The following is a 21,860-nucleotide window of genomic DNA, read 5'->3' as shown; positions in this document are numbered from 1 at the left end:
CATGGTTTTCCATCAGTGGAGCTGCACCACAGTAAACACGCAGCTCTCAATTGAGAGGTTACCTTTTTCCTTTGATCTACCTGCATAATTGCAGGGGAAGTCACTCCGTAGCTGGTCTCTGGCAAAATGATAAGTTTAAAACCAGACCCACAGACACGTACCCCTCAGGCACTTCACCCCCACCAGCAGTGGCAGGGGGCATGGCAGGAGCAGGGTCTCCTGATTACTGACAAAAATCATGTCTGGCCTACCTGCATGAACACTGTGGGCAGCTGAATCTGTGCCAGGAGTTAGGTAAATAAAATAATTATCAGTTATAGACTGATTTTGTTCCACGCTTCTACTGAGACTATGGCAGGAGAGATTTGGTCAGAGTGTATCAAGATTAAAGTACTGGTCTTGAGACAGCAATGTGACCACTTAACAGAGGAAACGTTCACAGGTTCTGAGAATGAACTAAATTGAATCATAATATATAATTAATAAGGGTGGACAGAACTAAGAAAGGCCAAGGGAAAAAAGGACAGCGCAATTTTCATATGGACAATTAGGTAAAAGCATCCCTCACCATTTCAGTACTTAGGTAAAACATCTGGAAAATAAAAGTTCCAAGATCTACAAACTGAAAATGCTGCCAGCTATTCCTCTTGTCCAAGAGTGAGGAGCATCCTGCAAAAGTCGCAACTACATTCTTAACACAAATGTAGAAATACCTAAGAGACATTAGTATTTCTTGTCTGCATATTAGCAGTCGTTAACAGGCAGAGTATTGAGGAATCGAAGAGGCTTTTATAAAACAAGACTTCTTAAAAAATTATGCGTCCTGTGTGAGCTCTTAAAGAAAAAACAGTTGCTACGTACCAGTTCATGTTCAAGTGTAATTTACCAGTAAAGGATTGACAGTGGGCAGAGTAATTATTAGAGAAACTTTATTTTTTACTAATTACATCAATCACTGTTTTTCCACGTGCATGTCCTCCTTCCAACTTCAGAAAGGCCTTTGGGACTTCAGAAAAAGAGAAGACTTGATCAATAACTGGTTGAATCTACACAATAAAGAAAAAGTGACACTATATTAGGACTAATGTATCACCTTCACATTTCGAAACTCCATAAAGAAAGGGGTGAGGTTTCTTTACAGTATTTAGGGCAGAAGCTGCCCAATGATTTAGTCTTTTCTCAGGGACCCCTCGGCATTCAGGAGAAGGATTTCTGCTGCTATTTGCCCACATTTTGAAACATCTACTAGCACAGTTCAGAGCCTTCACCTGGGACTCTTAACAATACAGTCACCATACAAGGCTCAAACTTTTAAGTCCTTTTATAAACTGACACTGTGGTTCAACTTCTTGTTGTCCACAATGATATAGTGAGAAAAGGAAAAACTTTTTTTTTTCTCAGATTTCTCTACTGCTTTTCTTGTTAAGAATTGGGGGGCAGTGTTGACCTGCTGGAAGGCAGGAGGGCTCTGCAAAGAGATCTGGATAGACTGGAAAAATGGGCTGATTCCAATGGGATGAAGTTCAACAAGGCCAAGTGCCGGGTCCTGCACTTTGGCCACAACAACCCCCTTCAGCGCTACAGGCTGGGCACAGAGTGGCTGGAGAGCAGCCAGACAGAAAGGGACCTGGGGGTACTGATTGACAGCAAGCTCAACATGAGCCAACAGTGTGCCCAGGTGGCCAAGAAGGCCAATGGTATCCTGGCCTGTATCAAAAATAGTGTGGTCAGCAGGACAAGGGAAGTGATCCTTCCCCTGTACTCTGCATTGGTGAGGCCACACCTGGAGTATTGTGTTCAGTTCTGGGCCCCTCAGTTCAGGAAAGATATTGAGGTGCTGGAGCGGGTCCAGAGAAGAGCAACAAGACTGGTGAAGGGACTTGAGCACATGACCTATGGTGAGAGGCTGAGGGAGCTGGGGTTGTTCAGCCTGGAGAAGAGGAGGCTTAGAGGTGACCTCATCACTCTCTATAACTACCTGAAGGGAAGTTATAGTCAGGTGGGAACTGGTCTCTTCTCCCAGGCAGTTAGCAATAGGACAAGGGGACATGGGCTTAAACTCTGCCAGGGGAAGTTTAGGCTGGATATTAGGAAGAAGTTCTTTACGGAAAGAGTGATCAGGCATTGGAATGGCCTGCCTAGGGAGGTGGTGGACTCACCGTCCCTGGAGGTTTTTAAACTGAGATTGGACATGGCTCTTAGTGCCATGATCTAGTAAATGGGCTGAAGTTGGACCAAGGGTTGGACTTGATGATCTCTGAGGTCTTTTCCAACCTAGCCAATTCTGTGATTCTGTGATTCTGTAATTTTCAAAAGGTGAGCTGTTTTAAAGATACCAATGAATCTAGTGCCTATCTGCATCACTGCATGCCTCAGTACCTTTAAAAGACTTGGCCACAAATGAAGTACAAAAAAAAAAAGTCCACAAACCTTTGTTGCTGAATCATTTAGATACACTTGAAAACTCAGCCCCTGTGTATTCCAATAGGCATACATCATTAAGCCCAGCTTGCACTGACTGCTACTTCGGCATTAATTTTGTAGAGTAGTCTTCTGGATTGTTTTAGACTCACTTCTAATAATGAAGGTGAAGCCACTCTGTTCACTGTCCCCATTATTAACTAAGGAGCCCAAAAACCCTACAAGTATTTTCTTTAGATGTCATAGTTTACCAACAGAGGCAGAAGAAATCCCAGCTGCTTCTGAAAAATACTTGTTGCTGCTGGAAGACCCTTTTCCTATCATCAAGTTTTGAGTCAAACTAAGATGTGTGTACAAAAGTACTTCCCACACATCCTTCCAAACCTACCCTGAGGTTGGTCTCTTGGATTTCCTAACACCAGCTCAATGCATGTTCTTGCATTGATGAACTGATCCTCGTCCTCTCATCAGAGGAAGACATGAGCCATAGATGAGTCTGCAGCAAGTTTTTGCAGTGATGAAGATCTGAACTAACAAACACCCTATTTACTGTGCTAGAAAAAGATCCTTGTTACTTGTATCAGTGAAAAAATACCTTCAGGCTTTCCCCTCACAGCTACTAGCGTGCACATAATCTTGCTGAATACTCCAGAACTGGCAACTGCCCTTTCCCGTTAGGGCACGCATCTTGCTAAATAGAGAAAGAATACAACAGCAATAAGGAGACAACTCGCCAGTGTCAGTGTTGTCTTTCAAAAAGCTTGCTTGCTTTTCACCAGAAGGCAAGGGCTACGTACTCAGACACACTGCTTAGAAGGTGAACGTGCAGCACTACCAAGGAAAGGTTTGGGTATGCACACGTTTTCCAAGCAGCAACAGTGACCAAACCAGCACCCTCCCCAACAGCACAACAAATCATGTAGCTCCTTTTCTCACCACTTAATTTTCTCTTTATTCATACACAGTGCCTTTCTTTGAAGTCCATTCTTGCAGTAAAGTAACTACTGGTTTTGCTTATATAGCAGTAATCCAAGACAAAAATAATCAAACTGTTACACCACAGTATCTTCTAATCTTGTCACTTGATTTTCCTTTTCATTTTGTTAATGCAAGCTTAGCAGTAGTGTGAAGCTTTACATGGCAGAAAAGTGGGAGTGAATGAGCCCCTCCAAAGAAAAAGTCAGACTTAGGAGCCAAATCACTATGAAAACAACTGTGCAAATAAATATATTCACTAAGTGCCTCAAACTTGCCGTGCTGCAGGGTACAAGACTGGGTAATTTCTTCCCCTTGTTCTGCCAGGACTATCTCCACAGACAGACCTGTAGCAGAGCAGCCAGAAAGGTACCGTGTAACACTTTCTGCTGCTCAACTGGGAAAGTAATGTGGTACATGAATAACTGAGTTCAAGACAAAAGCATGTTTGGCCAACATCCAGCATCAAATGGATTTGTTGTCTTGGGCATCAACAAATTCAGGGGCATGGACCCAGGGCAGCAAAAAACACTGAATCAGGCCATGGTTTGGGGTAAACCAAGCATCTGAGTGAACTGCAGCTTCTGTGACTGTCAGCAAGAGGAACGTGCTGCTGATCACTAGCGACTGTTTTGGGGAAGACAAACCCTTGTTTTCATAGCAGAAGCTTGGGAAAAAAAACAAAACAAAACAAAACAACAACAGCAACAATTCAGTAACCTTTTGAGCCAAGCACAAGTGCAGCACTTTTACAAGTACTTATTGTTAATGGCAGTTACGTACAAAACTGTACTTCAGTTAAGAAAAAAAAATACAGAAACTGAGCCTGCTGGAGCATGGACACAGCTGACCCTCGCAGGCCAAGAGGCTGGGAGGAGGGGAAAAGGTATTTGGGGAAGAAAGCAGTGCAGCAGTGCAAGGGATGTGAAGCACAAGGGATGCCTGGGAAAGGCAGAAGTTAATTTCAGACACTTGCAGCCACTGAGAAAAAAATGAACAAGACACTTCAGTGTTCTGCTACCTGCAGTTCATTTATGGTAGGTTACATTTTATAACCCTGACAGAACAAAGTATGTCCTCAGCCAATTAGATAAAGTTCAAAGCGTCACATTTCAAAAGTGGTGACACAGGGATTCAGAGGAACCCTGAATTCAGCCTCACAGTTCAAAACACCGTGTGTATTGCAGCCACCACATACTCAAAGCCCATCTGCTACATTGATGTAACCTCTAGCGCCATTTAAATGCCGGCTTTAGGCTGTGCTATACAGAGACATGAATACTGAATTGATGATCCTGACAATGTAGAGCATTAAATATTTTATCTGGCTGGCTGGTCAGTCCCATTGTTTGAATAACCCTGAAAGGGCTGACCGTGTTGCGGCACAGTGATTCACTCAGCCTTTACCATAATCCACTGACTAAGATAAAATTTCTTCCTGTGAACAGACAAACAAGTAGGGGAGCGTCTGCTGTTTGTTGAATGTGTGATAATAAATGGAGATTAACTGGATAATAAAAACACTGCCTATTTACAGCCACACATCAGTTCCTTGCCAGGAGACACCTATTTGTTCAGGGAAAAGGGATTAAACTAAAGTCTGAGAGAGAAAGGATTAACAGACCCGCATTGAAATGTTTATCTGAAAACAGATTGGGCCTGAAAGGTATTTTCTTCCTCTTCATTCTCTCCAATGCAGGACATACTATAGAAATGAACCTCAGGTCTCTTGAAATGAACTCATGTGTTTGAAAAAACTGAAAGAGTAATTGCTGATGCTGATCAAAGGCTATCCTACACAGAGCACAGAAGTGGCACCCCAAACAAGCCAGCCCTGAACGCAGCGGGCAGTGAACAGGCCCTGGCAGGAGTTGACTGGTCAGCAGGTACACGCTCCTGCTCATGGCAAATTCAAGTCTGCCCTTGCAGGTCTGTGGTAGCAAGGACACAGTCTGACAAGTAAGAAAATATGAAGGGAATGAGGATGGCTTTGACCCTCGTATTAGCAACAAGCAAGTGTGGAGCTGCATCCCGCCACTGGAGGGAGAGCCAGAGCCTCGGAATTCTCAGAGGAGAGCTGAACTGAACCTGGGAGGCCCTCAAAGCAAGCCCAGCTCAAAGCAGAAAAGAAAACAAGTGCCCTCATCCAAGGGCTATGACAGTGCATTGGCTCTCCCCCAGGTTTGTAAAGGATAGCTGTGTCAAACCTGCAGGGCAGGCTTGCTTTGTGGAGTGCCTCACGGCTCATGTACACACTTTGGAAAAGATACTTGCACGTGCACGGAATGAGAGCTGTGATGCGCTCCACCAGACCCCAAAATCCTCTCGAGGGCTCACCACAAAGGAAAAGATCTGGTTGCCATTTTGGCTAGCTGAGTTAGAAGATAAAGGCTGCCTTCCTCCCAAAATTACCACCATGCCCAAATGTGGTATATAAGCACAAATGCAGAGCTTGATACTCCCCCTTTGGCCTTGACTGTGTCTCCCTTTAATGTCAACAAGAGACTTGAACAGGAATCATTACAAAGAACAGTCCCTGTCCTATAACTACACATTTAGTTAGCCATTCAGTACTTTATTGTCATCTCAAGGGAAAAAGTGTTGATTTGGAACACTACTGTTTCTGTCATTTCTTCATTTTAGCTGAGCATCTCCTCTATTGTACTCAAGTTCCAAGTTCTTTGGGTCTCAATCCCACCCCTTCTTCATCCTTCCCCTTAAAATGTCACACAGCAATGTATGCTGAGCTTCCTATTGCTTGCCAACATTAGGTTCTAGGGTCGGTCCTCACTGAAGAGAAAGATTGAAGTTCTTATCTTCTGGAACAGCTGGCTCTGTTTGCATGTTGTATGGGTAGCTTTGCAACTACACAATACTATGTTTTTTACTAACTTGAGTTTCAGAGAATATGCATTTCCATCCAAAAGCACATTAAAGGGTATCAGGTGCATGATAATTCTCTCCCAAATGCCTAACAGAAGGAAAAATGATCCAATGATCCAGTCTCATACACCCATAAAATGGTGATGCAGTGGTTAAAACATGGGAATAGAGGGCACGTGTCCTCTTACGAACAACTGTGTTACCAGGGTTTTTTTCTGTTTTCCAAGCCAAGGTACATTCTTTCATATAAAGCCTCTAACAGCAGCCTACAGCAACTCAGGAGTATCATCTGCAATTACTAAGATGCTAGAAGATAAATCTAAATTAAGCAGGCTATCAGGGTATGGTTTGGAGTATAGAAGCAGCTTAAAAAAAAGTCTCTAGTTCATTACTTAGGCCTGGCAGAACAGATTCTACAGAACACAAGAGCAGTAAGAAATTGGAACAAGCCCAAAATTGTAGTGTGTGCCAGCCCAGCCCAAGCTTCTATCAGTAGAAGTGAGTAAGATCCTGGGTTTAGTTACCTACTGAACTACACTGAAAAACTATTACCTGAAGAAAAGAGCCACTCTCTTTTCTGGAATTCTCTAGCAGTCACACTTGTGGTAGTTGGCCTGCTATTTATGCTGGTAATTAAATCACTCTGGGGCAATGCTACTATGTCATTAAGACAGAACAAATCACAGAATCATAGAACAGTTTGGGTTGAAAGGTCATCTAGTCCAACCCCCTGCAACAAGCAGGGACATCTTCAAGTAGATCAGGTTGCTCAGAGCCCTGTCCAGCCTGGCCTTGAATGTCTCCAGGGACGGGGCATCTACCGCCTCTCTGGGCAACCTGGGACAGTGCTTCACCACCCTCATTGTAAAAAATGTCTTCCTCATGTCTAGCCTGAATCTCCCCTCTTCTAGTTTAAAACCATGACCTCTTGTCTTATCACTACAGGCCCTCCTAAAATGTCTGTCCCCATCTTTCTTTTAAGTACTGAAAGGTCACAATAGGATCTCCCCAGAGCCTTCTCCAGGCTGAACAACCCCAACTCCCTCAGCCTGTCCTCACAGGAGAGCTGTTCTACACCTCACTGTGGTTTATGTGAATTTACATATTCAAACCCTATCTCTCATCACAGTATGGACAATTTCCATCAGTCTTGCTCACATACATTTTAGGATGTAATCACACAGCACTCTCATAAAGAGCATAAGCAAGCTACCATGTCCTGGAGGAAGAGGAGCAGATGTGTTTTAATAAAAATCACAGTGGTGTTTTTGGTAGCTGTGACAAAATGCAGAAAGAGGTTCTTTCTGGAAGAGAAAGGACTTAACAGAGCTTTTGGCAACCTCTCCTTGGTCAACATCTCTGGGCTCTAGCCAACCAACCTGGCAAGCAGAAGCACTGCAACAAGAAAACACCAGATTTTTAAAAGTGCAAGCTTTGCAGTTTAGCATGGAGAAAGATGGTCATCAGAACAAGTGTGAGTGGCTAAAGAGAGTGGGAAGAATGGATCTCTAGTCAGTTTAGACATTTAAGTACAGAATAAAGTACAGAAAAAGTGTCCTTTTTCAGACAGGGAGAGTAAAGCCAGCACCACCCAAGGGCAAGTCACCTCAGGTACCTCAAGATGCCTTAGCACAGCCATAAAGACAAAGACTGGAATTACTGCAGAGAAGGCCACATCTAGAGATGCCAGATTTGGAGAATGTTCAAGGACTCAATATGTTACATTAGCTGTTTGATATTCATACAGATGAGAGAAATCTGCAACAATTGTGCAACAAGAGCCAAGGGAAAAGTTACTTGCAGAACTGTAACAAGATGAACTGGAAGCAAATCAACACACACAGGTGAGGACAGAGTCAAGAAGCTGTGATAACCTCTGCTTGCAGGAGGAATGTAAACCATCTTGAATCATGGCCATCCAAACAACTGAAAAACCAAGTAACGTCAAAGTGGATTATCGTATCCATGTGTGTTTATTTTCTGAGTAACCAAGACTAGCAATAGAAAACAACTGAATTCCACATTTTAACAGGGTATCTAAGAGCAAATCACCAAGAGTGGATAAAGGGCATTAGCCCTTATTAGCAGATAAAGAAATTATGGTCACAAGAGGTTATGTGATTTGTACAGCATCGCACAGGAACACAGTGGCCGGGCCAGAGAACAGTCAGCATCCTGTCCTCCAAACCACAACAGCAGGTGCTAAGGCCAAAGCATCTAGTGCCTTCAGCAAAATGTATAATCAACACTACCCACAAATTACATTAATAAAAGCATGCAGTTGCTTTTATCTTACGTGTGCCTGTGCTATAACATTTATCTAGAAAGTAAACAACACAGAAAATGACCTATTCATGTCATGATCAGACACCCTACTTGTCCTTTGCCCTTTCTTCTGCAAAACCAATTTTCAAGCCCATCTGATACAGCTCTGCTCTGAAGAAAAGAGTATTAGGCCACCAGAAATACTGCACATTCACACACCTGCACTGCATTTAAATGGCACTGAATTAAAATGAGAATTTCTAATTTCTGTAGGGCTGCAGGTTGACCCACATCCCATCATGGTCCAGCAGCAATATACAACATTCTTAGTGTTTCCCCTTACTACATTAAAGAGTCTTTTGAGCCCACCTTCTTCCACCAGGCTTTATAAAGGGCAAAGTAAAAAATCGTAAGTTAGAGGCTTTCTACAAACTTACATAGTTATACGAGTTTGGTACATTTTCACCAAGGACTAAGTGACACATCCTTAGAAAGGAGGAAAAAGTTAAGTAGCAAAACCCAAGACTGTCAATGGTAGACCCACAACACAGACCACAAGTACATCCAACTGATTTCTAACAAGCCTTCGAGCGGTGATGCTGGTCCAGTGCCGATCCCTCAGCAAACAGCGTGCCAGCAAATCTGTGTCCTGAACTAACGACGCTGTTGATCTCACTTGTCTTTAGATGATCATTCACCAGGAACGTTCTGCCATGGAAAGAGATCCCCAGCTTTGGACACGCGCTTCATCAACTGATGTGGTGAAGCTCGCGTTAAGCCAGTCCTTACTGGCTCGTAATTAAGTGGCAAAGTTCAACCCAAAACAGGGACTTTCCAGCAATACAGAAAGTAGCCAGTATCTCTAAAATGTGACAAGGAAATACTTGATTTTCTCCCTGCCCACTACTGTTGCAGTAGCCTCCCAGCCCCTCAGTCTCAACAATAGTCTCTTTGCAAGATGTTCAGCTGCAAAGCAGATAAAACAGCTCATAAACAGAAAATGGTTTTATAATCCCCAGAACTGAGCTGATGTGCATGTAAATTACAAAAGGAAAATTACTCTACTTCCTTGTACCACCAGCTGCACTACTCTCTTTCTTCTTCCCATTAAAAATGCTGTTAAAAGAACTCACCAGCTGACATTTTGTAAATCTCTATTCCTTCCTGCAAAGATCATCCATGTGAAAACCAAGTATCTTTAAGCAAAACACCCCTTTTGCTTATTCTTCATCCACTAAAGGATTGAGAACACTTTTGCTTTTGCAAAGGAAGAGGATGAACCCATCAGAATCAAAAGTCTGTGTTGGTGCAAAAGGACTAAAAGAAAAAACACCGACAAATCGATATGATCTGTAACTGCTTCAGGGGTATGCTCTTCAAAGCATCACCCACTGTAATATCATCTCTTTTAACCATCCGCTCTTTTAAATTTCCTTCACTTAATTCCCCCCTCATGATTAATACTTTCCTAAAAAAAAGCTTCTCATTTTCAGGAGCTCTCTAGTTGCTCTCCTATTCATACAATCTAAAAATTAAGATGTGTGCAACAGAAAAGACAATTCATTGACATTTCAAAATAACTAAATCTTCATGCCTCAAAACTGTATTCACTCAAAACTAAGTTCAACTACATGAGCTCCCTTTGCTGGCTTCCCCAAGTCTTCTTGCTACATTTATTGCTTTGTGTTGCTCATGTTTGGTTTTGGTGGTGGTGGTTTTGTTTGCTTTTATTTTGTTTGTTCGGGTTTTTTATTATTACTTATTTCTTATACTCCTATTCAAACATAAACATTTCATTTAGTTATGGGAAATTATGGTACACTTCATTCAGCAATTCTCTCCTGCCTTTTTTCCTAATACCTGTTCTTCTGAATGGATGATTTGTCCACTCAGGAGAACTCTTGCGTCTAGACAATGAAGGTCATAGTCTTATTCTTAACATCTATCTAAATGGAACACATCTGGGTCTTATACTGATGATAGCATGGGTGTTCACAACATTTTACAAAATAGAGTAAAATACTGCTAGAATAATGACCGTGCAGATAAACAGTCTAACATTATGACCTGTTTTTGCAGACAGGCGATAAAAGACGAAGCAAACATCTTTGTTCTCACGATCATCTTACAACAAAAGGTACATCAGGACACTCATATATGTATGACGTACATTTTACATTGCATTAGAGTTCACCTGCCCAGATTATCAGGCAGAGAACACCGATTAAGCCCTATCTCTATTGCATAAACAGGTGTTTCCCAAGAAGCTTTTATGGGCAAATTCTGCATTTGTTTTGCATACAAGGTAGGAGCGGAACACAAAACAATAACTGGCTAAGAATCAGGACAAATGGTAAGAACAAAGGCAAGGGCATTTCTGTTTCTCAGTTAATTATCATTTAGTAGTGCAACTGGATGCAATCACAAAACGAGGAGTATCTTCCAGGGTTTCTTTCTCAGACATGGGGTAACACCTACAGCACTGCGCACAATGCAAAGCAGAGCGCTGCAAGGCTGTAGCAAGGAACATGCTTCACCACAGCTTATTTGCTGCTGCAGCCTCTGATTACGCATAGACTTTTTAGGAAACACTGACTGTCCACTGGCTGTGTCAGCAGCACACTGGTCACACCAGAGGAACAGGAGTGGCTCAATTCAGGAAGATTTTTATTCTCAGCAGCAGCACTGAGGTGGCAAATAGTAGCAATCAGGCCTTAAATACAACAATTCAGTTACTCTTCTCCAAACTCTGAAACATAATTCATAGCGAAAAAGGAGATAAACACTCACACTTTGCAATATTTGATTTTTTCTAATATGCAAAAGTTTTGAGCACAAGATGGCCTGACAGTTCACATATTAGAATTACCAGCTGTCAAGGCAGACTCTGCTTCCTCCTCCGCTTAGGTACCACATAAAAAGATTAACAGCAACTGTCTGTATTATCTACTCTGAGAATTTTGCCAACAGGAAACTCTCCAAAAGAGGACACTGCCAGGACCTACGGTACCACACAATCACATGAACAGGCAACTGACCGCTCACGCTGACACACATTTTGTAACAAGCTCATAAACCTGAAAAGATCAGAAAAGCAGTAGTCTCTCTGCCACTTCATACCTTTCCCCCAAGTCCAGTAAGAGATTCCCCAAAAGCTTATGAACACTCACAGTATTGCACGTCAGTATGCTGAATTAGCACAAACATTATACTCAGAAGCACTGAAGTAATGAAACACAAGATCCTTGTCACCACTCTGCCAATGCAGATCATCTATGACCTGCAATAAGCTGAAAATTCCAGTTCTGTAGACATTATGGGCAGGACTAGGCAGTTTTGCATATGCAGATACACACAGTCACATTCGTTATGACCAAATGAACCAAGTGAGGCCTCTTAAAACATTTCATTTGCAACACCAGTGTTCACGCCAAATGATTCCCACTGGCAAAAATAAACAATCACTGGACATTCTTTCATCATAACTTAGTAAGGTTTGGTTTTTTTAAAGTAAGGGTAGCGTGGAGAGGGAAAAGTTAGAACAGTCTTAACGATTACGAACTCCTAAATTCCATGCAAAAGGCAGAAGCTAGAAACTGGAGCAAGTAAATTCTTAACTAGTTTTCCTTACTGTGACTCTCCTAACATTTTACTACCTAATTGTGAAATACACCATTTGTGAGTCAAAGCAGAACCTTTGTAAGAGCTGAAAGGCACAAAGAGCCAAATAACCATTATTGACATACCTTTCCAGAATCAACTAGTTCTGCTATTTCATCCAAACTTGGGCCACTTGGCATAAAAAATGCCCATCGATAATGGACTCCTTTAAAGAGATGCTGTAAGAAACATCAGAAATATATCAGAAAATCATGAGATTAAACTGAAATGGGAACTAAAATTAATGACAGAAGCACTAGAGAAGTAACTTAAGAAAAAGACACAGAAATTATAGGCTAGTATCTGAAAAAAAAATGTCATCTAAGCATGTGGATTAAATGTACAGACAGGAATGCTGTATTACTACAATAGGATCAGGGTGAATTTTGTGTCCAATTGCACAAGTCAGCTAGTTGAGAAAAACAACCACCTTGTCTCTGCAACTAGGAACAGCATTATTTGTTACGTAGAAGAGAAAAAGTGCTGTATGTTCATACACATCCGCAAAGAGGGCGAAATAAACCCAGAAATATGACATTTAGAACCCTCCACCTCAGTGTCAGTGATTAAATTTTCCACCATCACATCTGGCAAAGTCATCACCGTCCAATGGCCAATGGCAGCTCATATGAAAAGCATTTTGGGAAGACCTCACAAGCAGATGTAAAGAACATCTCCTCTAAGTAAGTAATTATAGGAATAAGAGCCTTCACCTGCCAAAGACAGATGTTTCTTAATACATGGCATACAATGCTCCTCATCATGGAAATGTGCACACTGAGAAATAATATTACATGATTTCTTCCCAGCCTTTTCATTTTGTTTTGGAGCTTTCCTTTGCAAGTATTGGTGCAGGACTTAGAATCTCATTCAACCATGCCATCACAGGAATACCATGGCAACTGCTTGAAAAGTATTCATTTGGAGAGCAAGTACACACATTGAGAGAAGAAAAAGTTCTAAAAAGCCTTACTGATCTGGCCACTGGCTGAACATTTTAAGGTCCACTTATGAAAACTAGAAAAATCGGTATCACCATCCAGACACATGAACATGAAAGAGACAAAAGACTTTCTAGCCACTCTCAACCACTTTTATTACTCTCTGGTGCTGGAACAGGATGAGGAAAGTCAGTCACAGAACAATGTTTTGAGAGAAAGCCTGACCGGTCTAAAGCCAGTAGCAAAATTACCCTCACTTCAGTGAGAAGGGATCTGTGCTTGTTTACCATGAAACACACACTGTCAACAGGACGCATCAGGGAGGCCACATAGAGAAGGTCACAATGAAAAGCACAGTAAGAAACCAAAACTTCAAAGCACCCCAAACTACCACATACACCAATCAGCACCATCCCAACACTTTTTTTTTTCAGTGCAATAAAGAAGGAAAGAATAAAAATGCATCTGAAGTATACTTGATATATGAGGAAAATAAGACAGATGAACCACATGACTAGCACACAAGCCACAAAGGAAGCCACTAGAGTACTACATAATATTAAAGAATATAGAATTTTGTCAAATACCTTTACAGTTTTGGAACCAACAGTGACTCCTGTTTGTAACATGCCATCAGCCACTCCAAGTTTGTCCATATTGATCAGGAAAGGTGTCACTAAGGTAACATATGTTGCTCCCGACCATTTCTTCAGGAGATCTAGAGCCCACTTCTCAGTGGATCCACCAACATTATCTAGGATGAAATCAAATCTGCAGACACACAAAGAACAGGTTTAAAACCATGATATGGAGAAAATAATTTCATCATAATTAGGTTAATTCATATCAGAAATTTGTTGTAGTTTATATTTTTACGTATCACTGCAACGCATTAAAATAACTCCCTGCAAGACAGTGGCAAGAAAATCCCAGGACTTCAGCTAAATCCTGGCTTTACTGTACAATGGGAGCTAAATTTACAGGTTATTGCCTATTCACTGCACAGCAGACACGAGCTGTTTAGGCAACTTAAACTGCTCTTAAACTCCAGAAGGCAGACTCTTAGATGCACAACTACATTCTCCATTTGCTTAAAGCCCTCTAGAGTGCTATTTCTTCAGCCCTCCCACTGAGACCACTGGAACAGCCTTGGGGCCTGGTCCTAGCATTGAACAATATGCTATGTGCGTGTAAAAACTAGTCTGGATTCACACCCTGATTAGGAACATCTCCTGTACACACTGTACTCACATGAAGGGTCCAAAGTTACATGCACACATTATCCTACTAATCCTTACCTCCTCACATCTTTTCTGTGACCCCATCTGCAGCTTCACTTCCAAAGGTATTTTCTGACCTCCCTATTTGTTTTGGGACCATTTTACTATTTTTACATTTACCATTTTACACGGTTCTTTTCTTCTAATCTACGTATTTGACATAGACTCTAACAGTGAAAAGGGTCTAAAACCTTCTTCCCGTGGAATGGGCATGTGCACCCTCTGGCAACAAGCCACAGCGTCAGCGTTCCTTCTCATTATCCCAGCATGTGAGCCTGTAAAGCCTGAATAGGGCAACAGGGAGCTATGCACCTACTCTGCTAGAGGCACAGCTCGTTCTCATTTCCATCTGTAAATTTCCAGAATCTCCAGATTGTAATAGATGTGTATATACACATAGAACTAAACTAAATAACCTACAAATAAGAGAGAAAATACTTTATTGAAATGAACTAGAAAAGTTGTTCTCTCTGCAAAGACAGAGCTTTCCTGCCTGTCTTCCAAGGATGTGATTTCATGTTAAAGTTCAGTCACTCTAACAGGTAGCTGCCAATAAGAGAAATCAAAATAAAGAAAACTAATTGCTCAGGAAAAGCTAGCTCGCTATGGGGTCTGAAGAGTCAGTACAAAGGGAAGGGAAGAAGGATGTCCTGGTTTTGTTAAAAACAAGTTTCTCTTTTAGTGAATTTGCCTGTCAGCTAAAGCCTTCATATTAGCTGCATTTTCCTGGAGAACCCAACACATGTTTTGGTTAAACCTAGCAATGGAATGCAAACTTATTGATAAGCACGGATGGACATCTCGCGAGAGGGGCAACGAGAAACTGATGTCCGAGAGACTGACCAACGGTGTATAACATTCCATTCACGTGAATACTTCATATAAAGTGGGAGATCACGAGGATCTTGTCCCTTTTTTCCCTCATGACTGACATTAGGAGAGGACCTTGCTGGTCGTCCCTGTGAACTGAGGCCTAGTGAGAGACTGAATCCAGCTCCGGTTGGCTACAGAGTCTAATCCAGGACTTTGGGTGTTGGCTCTGCAGTTGCTGAGACTTACAAGATTGGTTTTGTATATTTTGTATTATTTTCTCTATTCTTATTAGTAGCATTAGTAAAACATATTTAACTTTTCCAACTCTCTTCTCTCTGTCCTTCTTTCCCTCCCGATCGCCTGTCCTGAGTGGGAAGGGGGGAGAGGGAGGGGCAAAAGGGCAAAGTGGGGGGGAGAGGAGGTTAACAATACATCTGCCAGGGTTTGATTGTCACCCCGCAATCTTAACCCTCGACAAAGGACCATCCCTCTTAGCATACCTGGCTGATCGGCTTAGCTATCCCATAAAACTGCACCCTAAGACAGAGTTGTTGAGAGCTCCTAAAAAGGGTCACTTGCAGGAATGGGTGCTTGGCATTTCAGATGTTGAACTGCACAAAGGCAAATTTAGCACTGTTTGCAAATGGCTAAATTAGTTGCTGCACATCCTGCCCATACAGACATTGCTGGCATCCTCACTGTTAATCTCAGGCCTGCTGACAATCACACCGTAGTTAAAGGGCACATGTCTTCTTAGCACACTTATCAGGAAGATTCTTTCATAGATTAAACAGCTTCTATTTCCCCTCACAGAAAGTTAACTAAAATCTAACTAAAAAGAGCAGTATAAATACTATATTCAAATACAAGTCACAGTAAATCACGTTTAAACAGATGGAAAGGTTATAAAAGAAAAATAAAACCCAAAGCCTTCAGTTCTAGAGAAAACCCCCAAGCTAGTTTAAATATAACTGCTGTGACAAGATAAGTGCGATTGTTTATCAGAGGCAGCAGTACTCAATGTTACAGAAGAGAAATTTACTCCCAGTTGAGCTGCACAGTGGCTAAAGACCTTCAGGCAAGTCACTTAATTGCTTTATGACAGAGTTCTTCCCTTTAGAAGATCAATTTTACTATTTACTAACCTCACAGAGGATTTCTGAGATTTATTTTAATTTAGTCCTGCTTTGTAAATCCTCCAAGATCCTTGGATGGAAGCTGACAAAACTGTTCAATTCACAGTCATTGAAGAGAAGCATGTGAAAGTGAGCTTGCCTCCACAAGCCCAATTAACTGGCTTAGCCTTACAATGAAATCTGTGCTTGGGACACTCACTTGGCAAACTGTATTCAAAAAGGGCTCAGATAAATTTGCTTTATAAAGTAATGCTTTAGAAATGGGAAAAATAAAAGAAAAAGTTCTGGTAGACTGGTGTCAAGCAATCAGAAAGCAAGAAGGTCTGACGTCAACTCCTTCATCTCAGTATTAAGCAACACAAACACGTACAAGGGTAATGATTTAAGTTGCTCTTCCAGATTTCCAGATTTGTAATCAATCACATCATCAGCTCCAAGCTTTTTCATCAGTTTGCTGGCATCATGAGAACAAACTGCTGTCACATGAGCACCCCAGGCCTTCACTAGCTAAAAAACAAGCACATAAAAACAGAAGTTCAAAGTTTAAAATTTAGTGAAACATTGAGAACAACTTAAAAAGCTGAAGTCTCATATTTATATAATAAATGACCACCCTTATTAAGAAGTGGGGAGACCGTGCTCCAACACAGGGTAACTTGTCACATACCCCACAGACAAATGGTTAGAATTTATCAGTATTTAAGGAGGTTTTGAGGAGGGAGGAGTTGGTATGGAGGAATGTAGGTGGTTTTTTTTAATGCCACTTACAGATATCACATCTCAGGATAAATAAGGCCTCAAATTAAATACTCAGTTCGCCATCTGAATCTGTCAGCTAAATGTATACCAAGAGGTACTGTCCAAGGTACCCACCTACAAAACTGTCACCAGATCAACCATTAAATATTTTATATTCCTACCTGCTCATTAAGTATTTAATATATCTACCTCACTGTAAATAGATTAAATAAAAAGAAGGCACTCATCTCTGATGTACCACATCAGAGATGTCAAGTTATCTTCTACTCCAAAAGCTGTAGCAAAGGATTTTTGCTAGTTATTTACCTCTTTTGTAATCTCATGTTTCATTTACAATAATATTTTTTACATTTATTCTGGATTAATTCACATAGTTTACTCAGGATTAACCAGGTAGAAATGAGAACTAGTGAGTGGCTGGTCAGCCTTCAATGCAGATCTAATTCAGCCACCTGCTTTATCACAGATCTGGCAAACAGCACACCACTAAAAATTCTCCTGTAAGCCTCTTCAAAACTACTGTGCTTATGGTCTAGTAAGACAGAACGTAGCGACACAATCACCCAACTTCTATATTTTTCATATTCTCAAGAGAAAGATGTTTCAGCATGAAATGACACCGATTAGAACCAAAATCCCCAAATTAAATGAGAGCACGAAACGAGGATGTTCCACAATTAATGGATCAATAAAAGAGCGTGTTGACTCTTCAAAGTTTAGAGTTGCTGGAATAAAGACAGACAAAAGGACAGCGGAGCAAAGACAGTGAGGGAAAGCTAATCGAAGCCACTGAGCTTTACATACACTGCACAGAAAATCCTGATCCCTCTCATATCATTTCACCACCTGCGAGAGTTATGGTAGATGATATATTCTCCATCAGTTTTTCTACTCATACATCAAGTTCTTTTCATATTTATGGAGCAGAACTGACTGCAAGATAAAGAAAATAGGCTACATCTTTCAAGTTACACCAATTAGAGATTTCCTGCACCCTAACTGTGAAATGTAATCTCTCACTACCTACACTCACAACTCCTTTCTTTAAAAGTCTTTGCTTCCTACTTTAAACTTACACAACATAATGAGCAGAAAGCAATAAATCTGAAAATATTTCACTTTTGGAAATACCGATCAGATTGATCATACAGATCAATTGGTAGCTTGCTATTTCACTATTCCTTCCCTCAATTCCCTTGTTAATATTTTTTTTTCATATTGCATCCTGGGCATGCTGGTTTATATTACCTGTACAGCAAACGTACCAACTCCTCCTGAAGCTCCTAATATTAATACTCTGCAAGAGAAAATCAAAACATATTATAGTTCTTTAAATAAATTCTATAGTATAGTAACTACGTATTCTAATGTTTCTTATACATCTCTAATATCAAATTATTTTAAGCAAAAGATGGTATTTGTCATTCCATTTACTTAGTGGTTAACTCTTCAGATAGCCAGTAACGTGACTTAACATTGCTGATCGTGTTTCCTGTGCCAAGAGCATTATCTCAACACAGACAAAGAGACCTCCTGACACGTGCTTTCCACTAATTCCAGGCAGAGTTTCAGGCAGCAACATTTAGCACACAAAACCCCTGTCACTGTCCTCGACTTTAGCAAATATAGTTGCTTAGTTTGGGATCAAATTGGTCAAGAGTCCTTCTGTCTCCCAGACTCTGCTGTCTTATCTCCTAAGGAAAAAAAAAGTTTGGTTTACCAAGATTTTACAAAAATTGGTATTATCTAAGAGAAAAAGTGGTTTAGGATCACATTATTTAGGAGACTGAGAACTTCAGAATATAGGGAATGTAATTTTCTCATATTGCATAATATTTATCTAAAAGAAAGACAAAAATACAGTGAAGTAGCCTCACTATAAACAAGTCTAAGTTCTGTTAAATTAAGATATCTGCCTTTTTCTATAGAAAAAAGGCAGTAGAATTTTTCTAGCTCAGTATAACTCAATAAGACCATGTAAATGCCAGATTGTAGGAACTGGCACACAAGCAAAAAAACGAAAGAGTATATTACCAGATTATTAGCAAGTGAGAATTCATTTTAACTGAGCTCACTATCCCAAATTTCATAAAAATGAATACGACTTTAGCAGTGTGAGACCCATACTGCTAGCAGCCTAATCACTGCTCAAAAATTTTATCCAGATATTTTATTAAATAACTAAACTTCAGAAAGGGAATTAGTAAGAAAGCCTTGCCACTGCAGCTACAAACAGTGCTTGTACTTTGGACACTTTTGCTAATTCTAGGACAAAAGGAAGATCCAAGACAAAATCTTGGCACAGGACTGGGGAACATCATGTTTCTCAGAACTTCTGTTTGCCAGAAAAATCTGAGTATCTTCAGAAGCTGGTGATGTTCCTGTTTTTTTAAAATCTCACTGTACTGGATGTTGAAGGAAATTGGCTTTTACAGTGCAAAATTGGAGTATACAATCTGGAGTCTCAGTTTACAAAAATTCTTTGAAGTAACCTAAGAGACTTGGCTTTGGTCACAGTATCCATTTTAAAATGCTTCCTCTTTTGTAACTGATGAAGTTCTGTTCCCTCCTATTTCACTGATCCGAGCTGCAAAATTCAGATTAGGAATCTGAAACCACAATGCCTGCAGCCTTTAAATCTGCCAAAAAGTACTTATCCTCAGAATCACACTTCTAAGGACAGATGCCTGAAGCAATGTTCATATTGAGATTTTATTATACTTGAAAAGACTCAGGAATGCTACACTCAAGACATGGGGATAAGCCCATCTTTATCCTTACAAAGGACAGTCACAATTAAATCCTTTCAAAGAAACCTTGTCAAACTGCTTTTCCAATTTTACTCCTTGCTTAAAGGGCATTTCTTCTCCTTCAAATTTTGGAGAAAGCTGTAATTTTAGAATGTACATTTTGCTCAAAGATTTAGGTAACATTGCCAGTTTTGGGGAGCTGCTTGGGTAGGAGTTTTATTTATTTTCCTCTTCAATAAAAGGCATTGAGATTCTTCAGGTAGAGGTAAGGTCCAGATTTGGTTTGTTCCTATGTCATGTGAGCTACATTTCACCAAACCTTCCAATTATTAAAACTCTCTCATACATTGTGATTTTAAGAAAGCTGTTTGCTTCAGAGACAAATGATGTCTGCTCAAGAGATCCATGTACTTCAGCTCCACAGATCAGCATTTTAACAGCACTGGGGACAGCAAGACATGTTGTTTGGCACAACACAAGCGTTTGAAGTGTTTGAAGGTGTAGGACCTGTTAGGACAGTACTGAAGGATCACAGATGGTAGAAAGTGCCAAAACAGGCCCAGTTTTGTTTGCATTGCGTCAGGAAAACACAGGATCAAAAATAACAGAGACACTGCCTGTTTCACTGCAAAGGTGAGCTCTGGAGTAAATAATATATAAGTGTGTGCACGACAAGGGAACAAACTAATGAATTATTTGACCTGAGCAGAGATCCAAGAGAACTCTAAAGAACAAAATAAACGTTCATAGCCCAGGCTCTGCTCCCTTCTGACAGAGGCACATAATTCACCAAGCCCCATACAAGGCTCTAACTGTTCAAATGACTGGGGTCAGCAGATCTCTCCAGATGATCATACCATAGGATTTAGGTTTAGCCTTTCTCCCTGGGCCCTGCTCAGAAATATGGCATCATCAGAAATCAGCATCTGAGGAGACAGGACTTGTTTCAGCTGTGACCCCCCCCCCCCCCCCCGACAAAAGTCACAGGGCAGAGGGGTGGGTGTACAGATCAAGAACTAGCATTTTCTCCAGATTATAAATAACTAACAATTTTCAATGATTCAGCTACATGCCAAATCAAATATATATATACATTTATTGAATAAATATATCAATTTTATATCTATATAAAATCAAATTCCATTTGATTATGCCAATAAAATGTCCCTAAGAGATTTATTCTTGTATCAAGAAGCATTTACCCTATCAATGTTTTACAACCTAAACTCACTTCATACTTCTCAATAGATAAAATGATGAAATAACACAAAGACATTGAAAAATTGTTGTCTTGGGTATTATATAATTAAAATTATCATTGTAATGATATAAACCAGGAGTGTGCATTTAATAGCCTGTAGCAGCAGAATCCAGTATCTCTCCCCAGAACACTTCAATGTATAAAATATTCCCACTGCATTTATATAAAAGACCTTTACTTAATCTGAAAGTTTTCAATAATTTCTCCAATTGTCAAGTTTGGTTTTATCATGCTTTCTGTGAATACAGCAAACAAGATACTTAACAGCTATTGCTGAAGAAGTATATCCCCTTTCTACTGAAACAGGACACCGGCAAATACGGGAAGCTCTCCAGGTATTATCCACAGAAAACTTCAAAACAACAGACTTGCTCTAAACATTTTGGATAACAAGAACATTCACTTCTAGCTTATACAACAATATTGACATAAATTGCACTGGTATAGGATAAAAGTTCTGGAGAAACAACTAGAGTTGTAACGAAGCAGGAGACATCACAAATGAACAACGGGAGCACACTTCAGGTAACTTGTAAAAACAAAATTTGTGAAAGTGTGTGCAGGTGCAGCCGATACTCCTGTCACATCAATGTAACAGCCAGACGTTGGATTGTTGGCACGTATTTCTGGTTAGCCCCCGCTTCCACCTTAAAGAGGCTAAGAAAATAATACACACCAATAGAAAAATCTCGCTGTTTCTAAGATGTGTTAACACT

General features: G+C 40.6%; 1 protein-coding gene across 5 annotated transcripts in view; it reads right to left on the bottom strand.

Moving 5' to 3' along the window:
- The window catches only part of RTN4IP1 (reticulon 4 interacting protein 1), a 70,128-nt gene that overhangs the window by 42,353 nt on the left and 5,915 nt on the right, over positions 1-21,860 (bottom strand). For 2 of the 5 annotated variants that reach the window (XM_065835157.2, XM_065835158.2), the window contains exons 5-9: positions 18,382-18,430; positions 16,745-16,881; positions 13,733-13,916; positions 12,291-12,383; positions 913-1,046 (exon numbers count right to left, since the gene is read on the bottom strand). In XM_065835157.2, the coding sequence (XP_065691229.1) occupies positions 930-1,046; positions 12,291-12,383; positions 13,733-13,916; positions 16,745-16,881; positions 18,382-18,430 (580 nt within the window). In that variant the 3' untranslated portion in view covers positions 913-929. The other 3 variants (XM_071806675.1, XM_071806676.1, XM_071806674.1) reach the window with 3 other exon arrangements.

This window comes from Patagioenas fasciata, chromosome 3, assembly GCF_037038585.1.
Source record: "Patagioenas fasciata isolate bPatFas1 chromosome 3, bPatFas1.hap1, whole genome shotgun sequence".
Lineage (NCBI taxonomy): Eukaryota > Metazoa > Chordata > Aves > Columbiformes > Columbidae > Patagioenas > Patagioenas fasciata.
The sequence above is the reverse complement of the archived record's forward strand: the minus strand, read 5'-3'. Positions and strand labels throughout refer to the sequence as shown.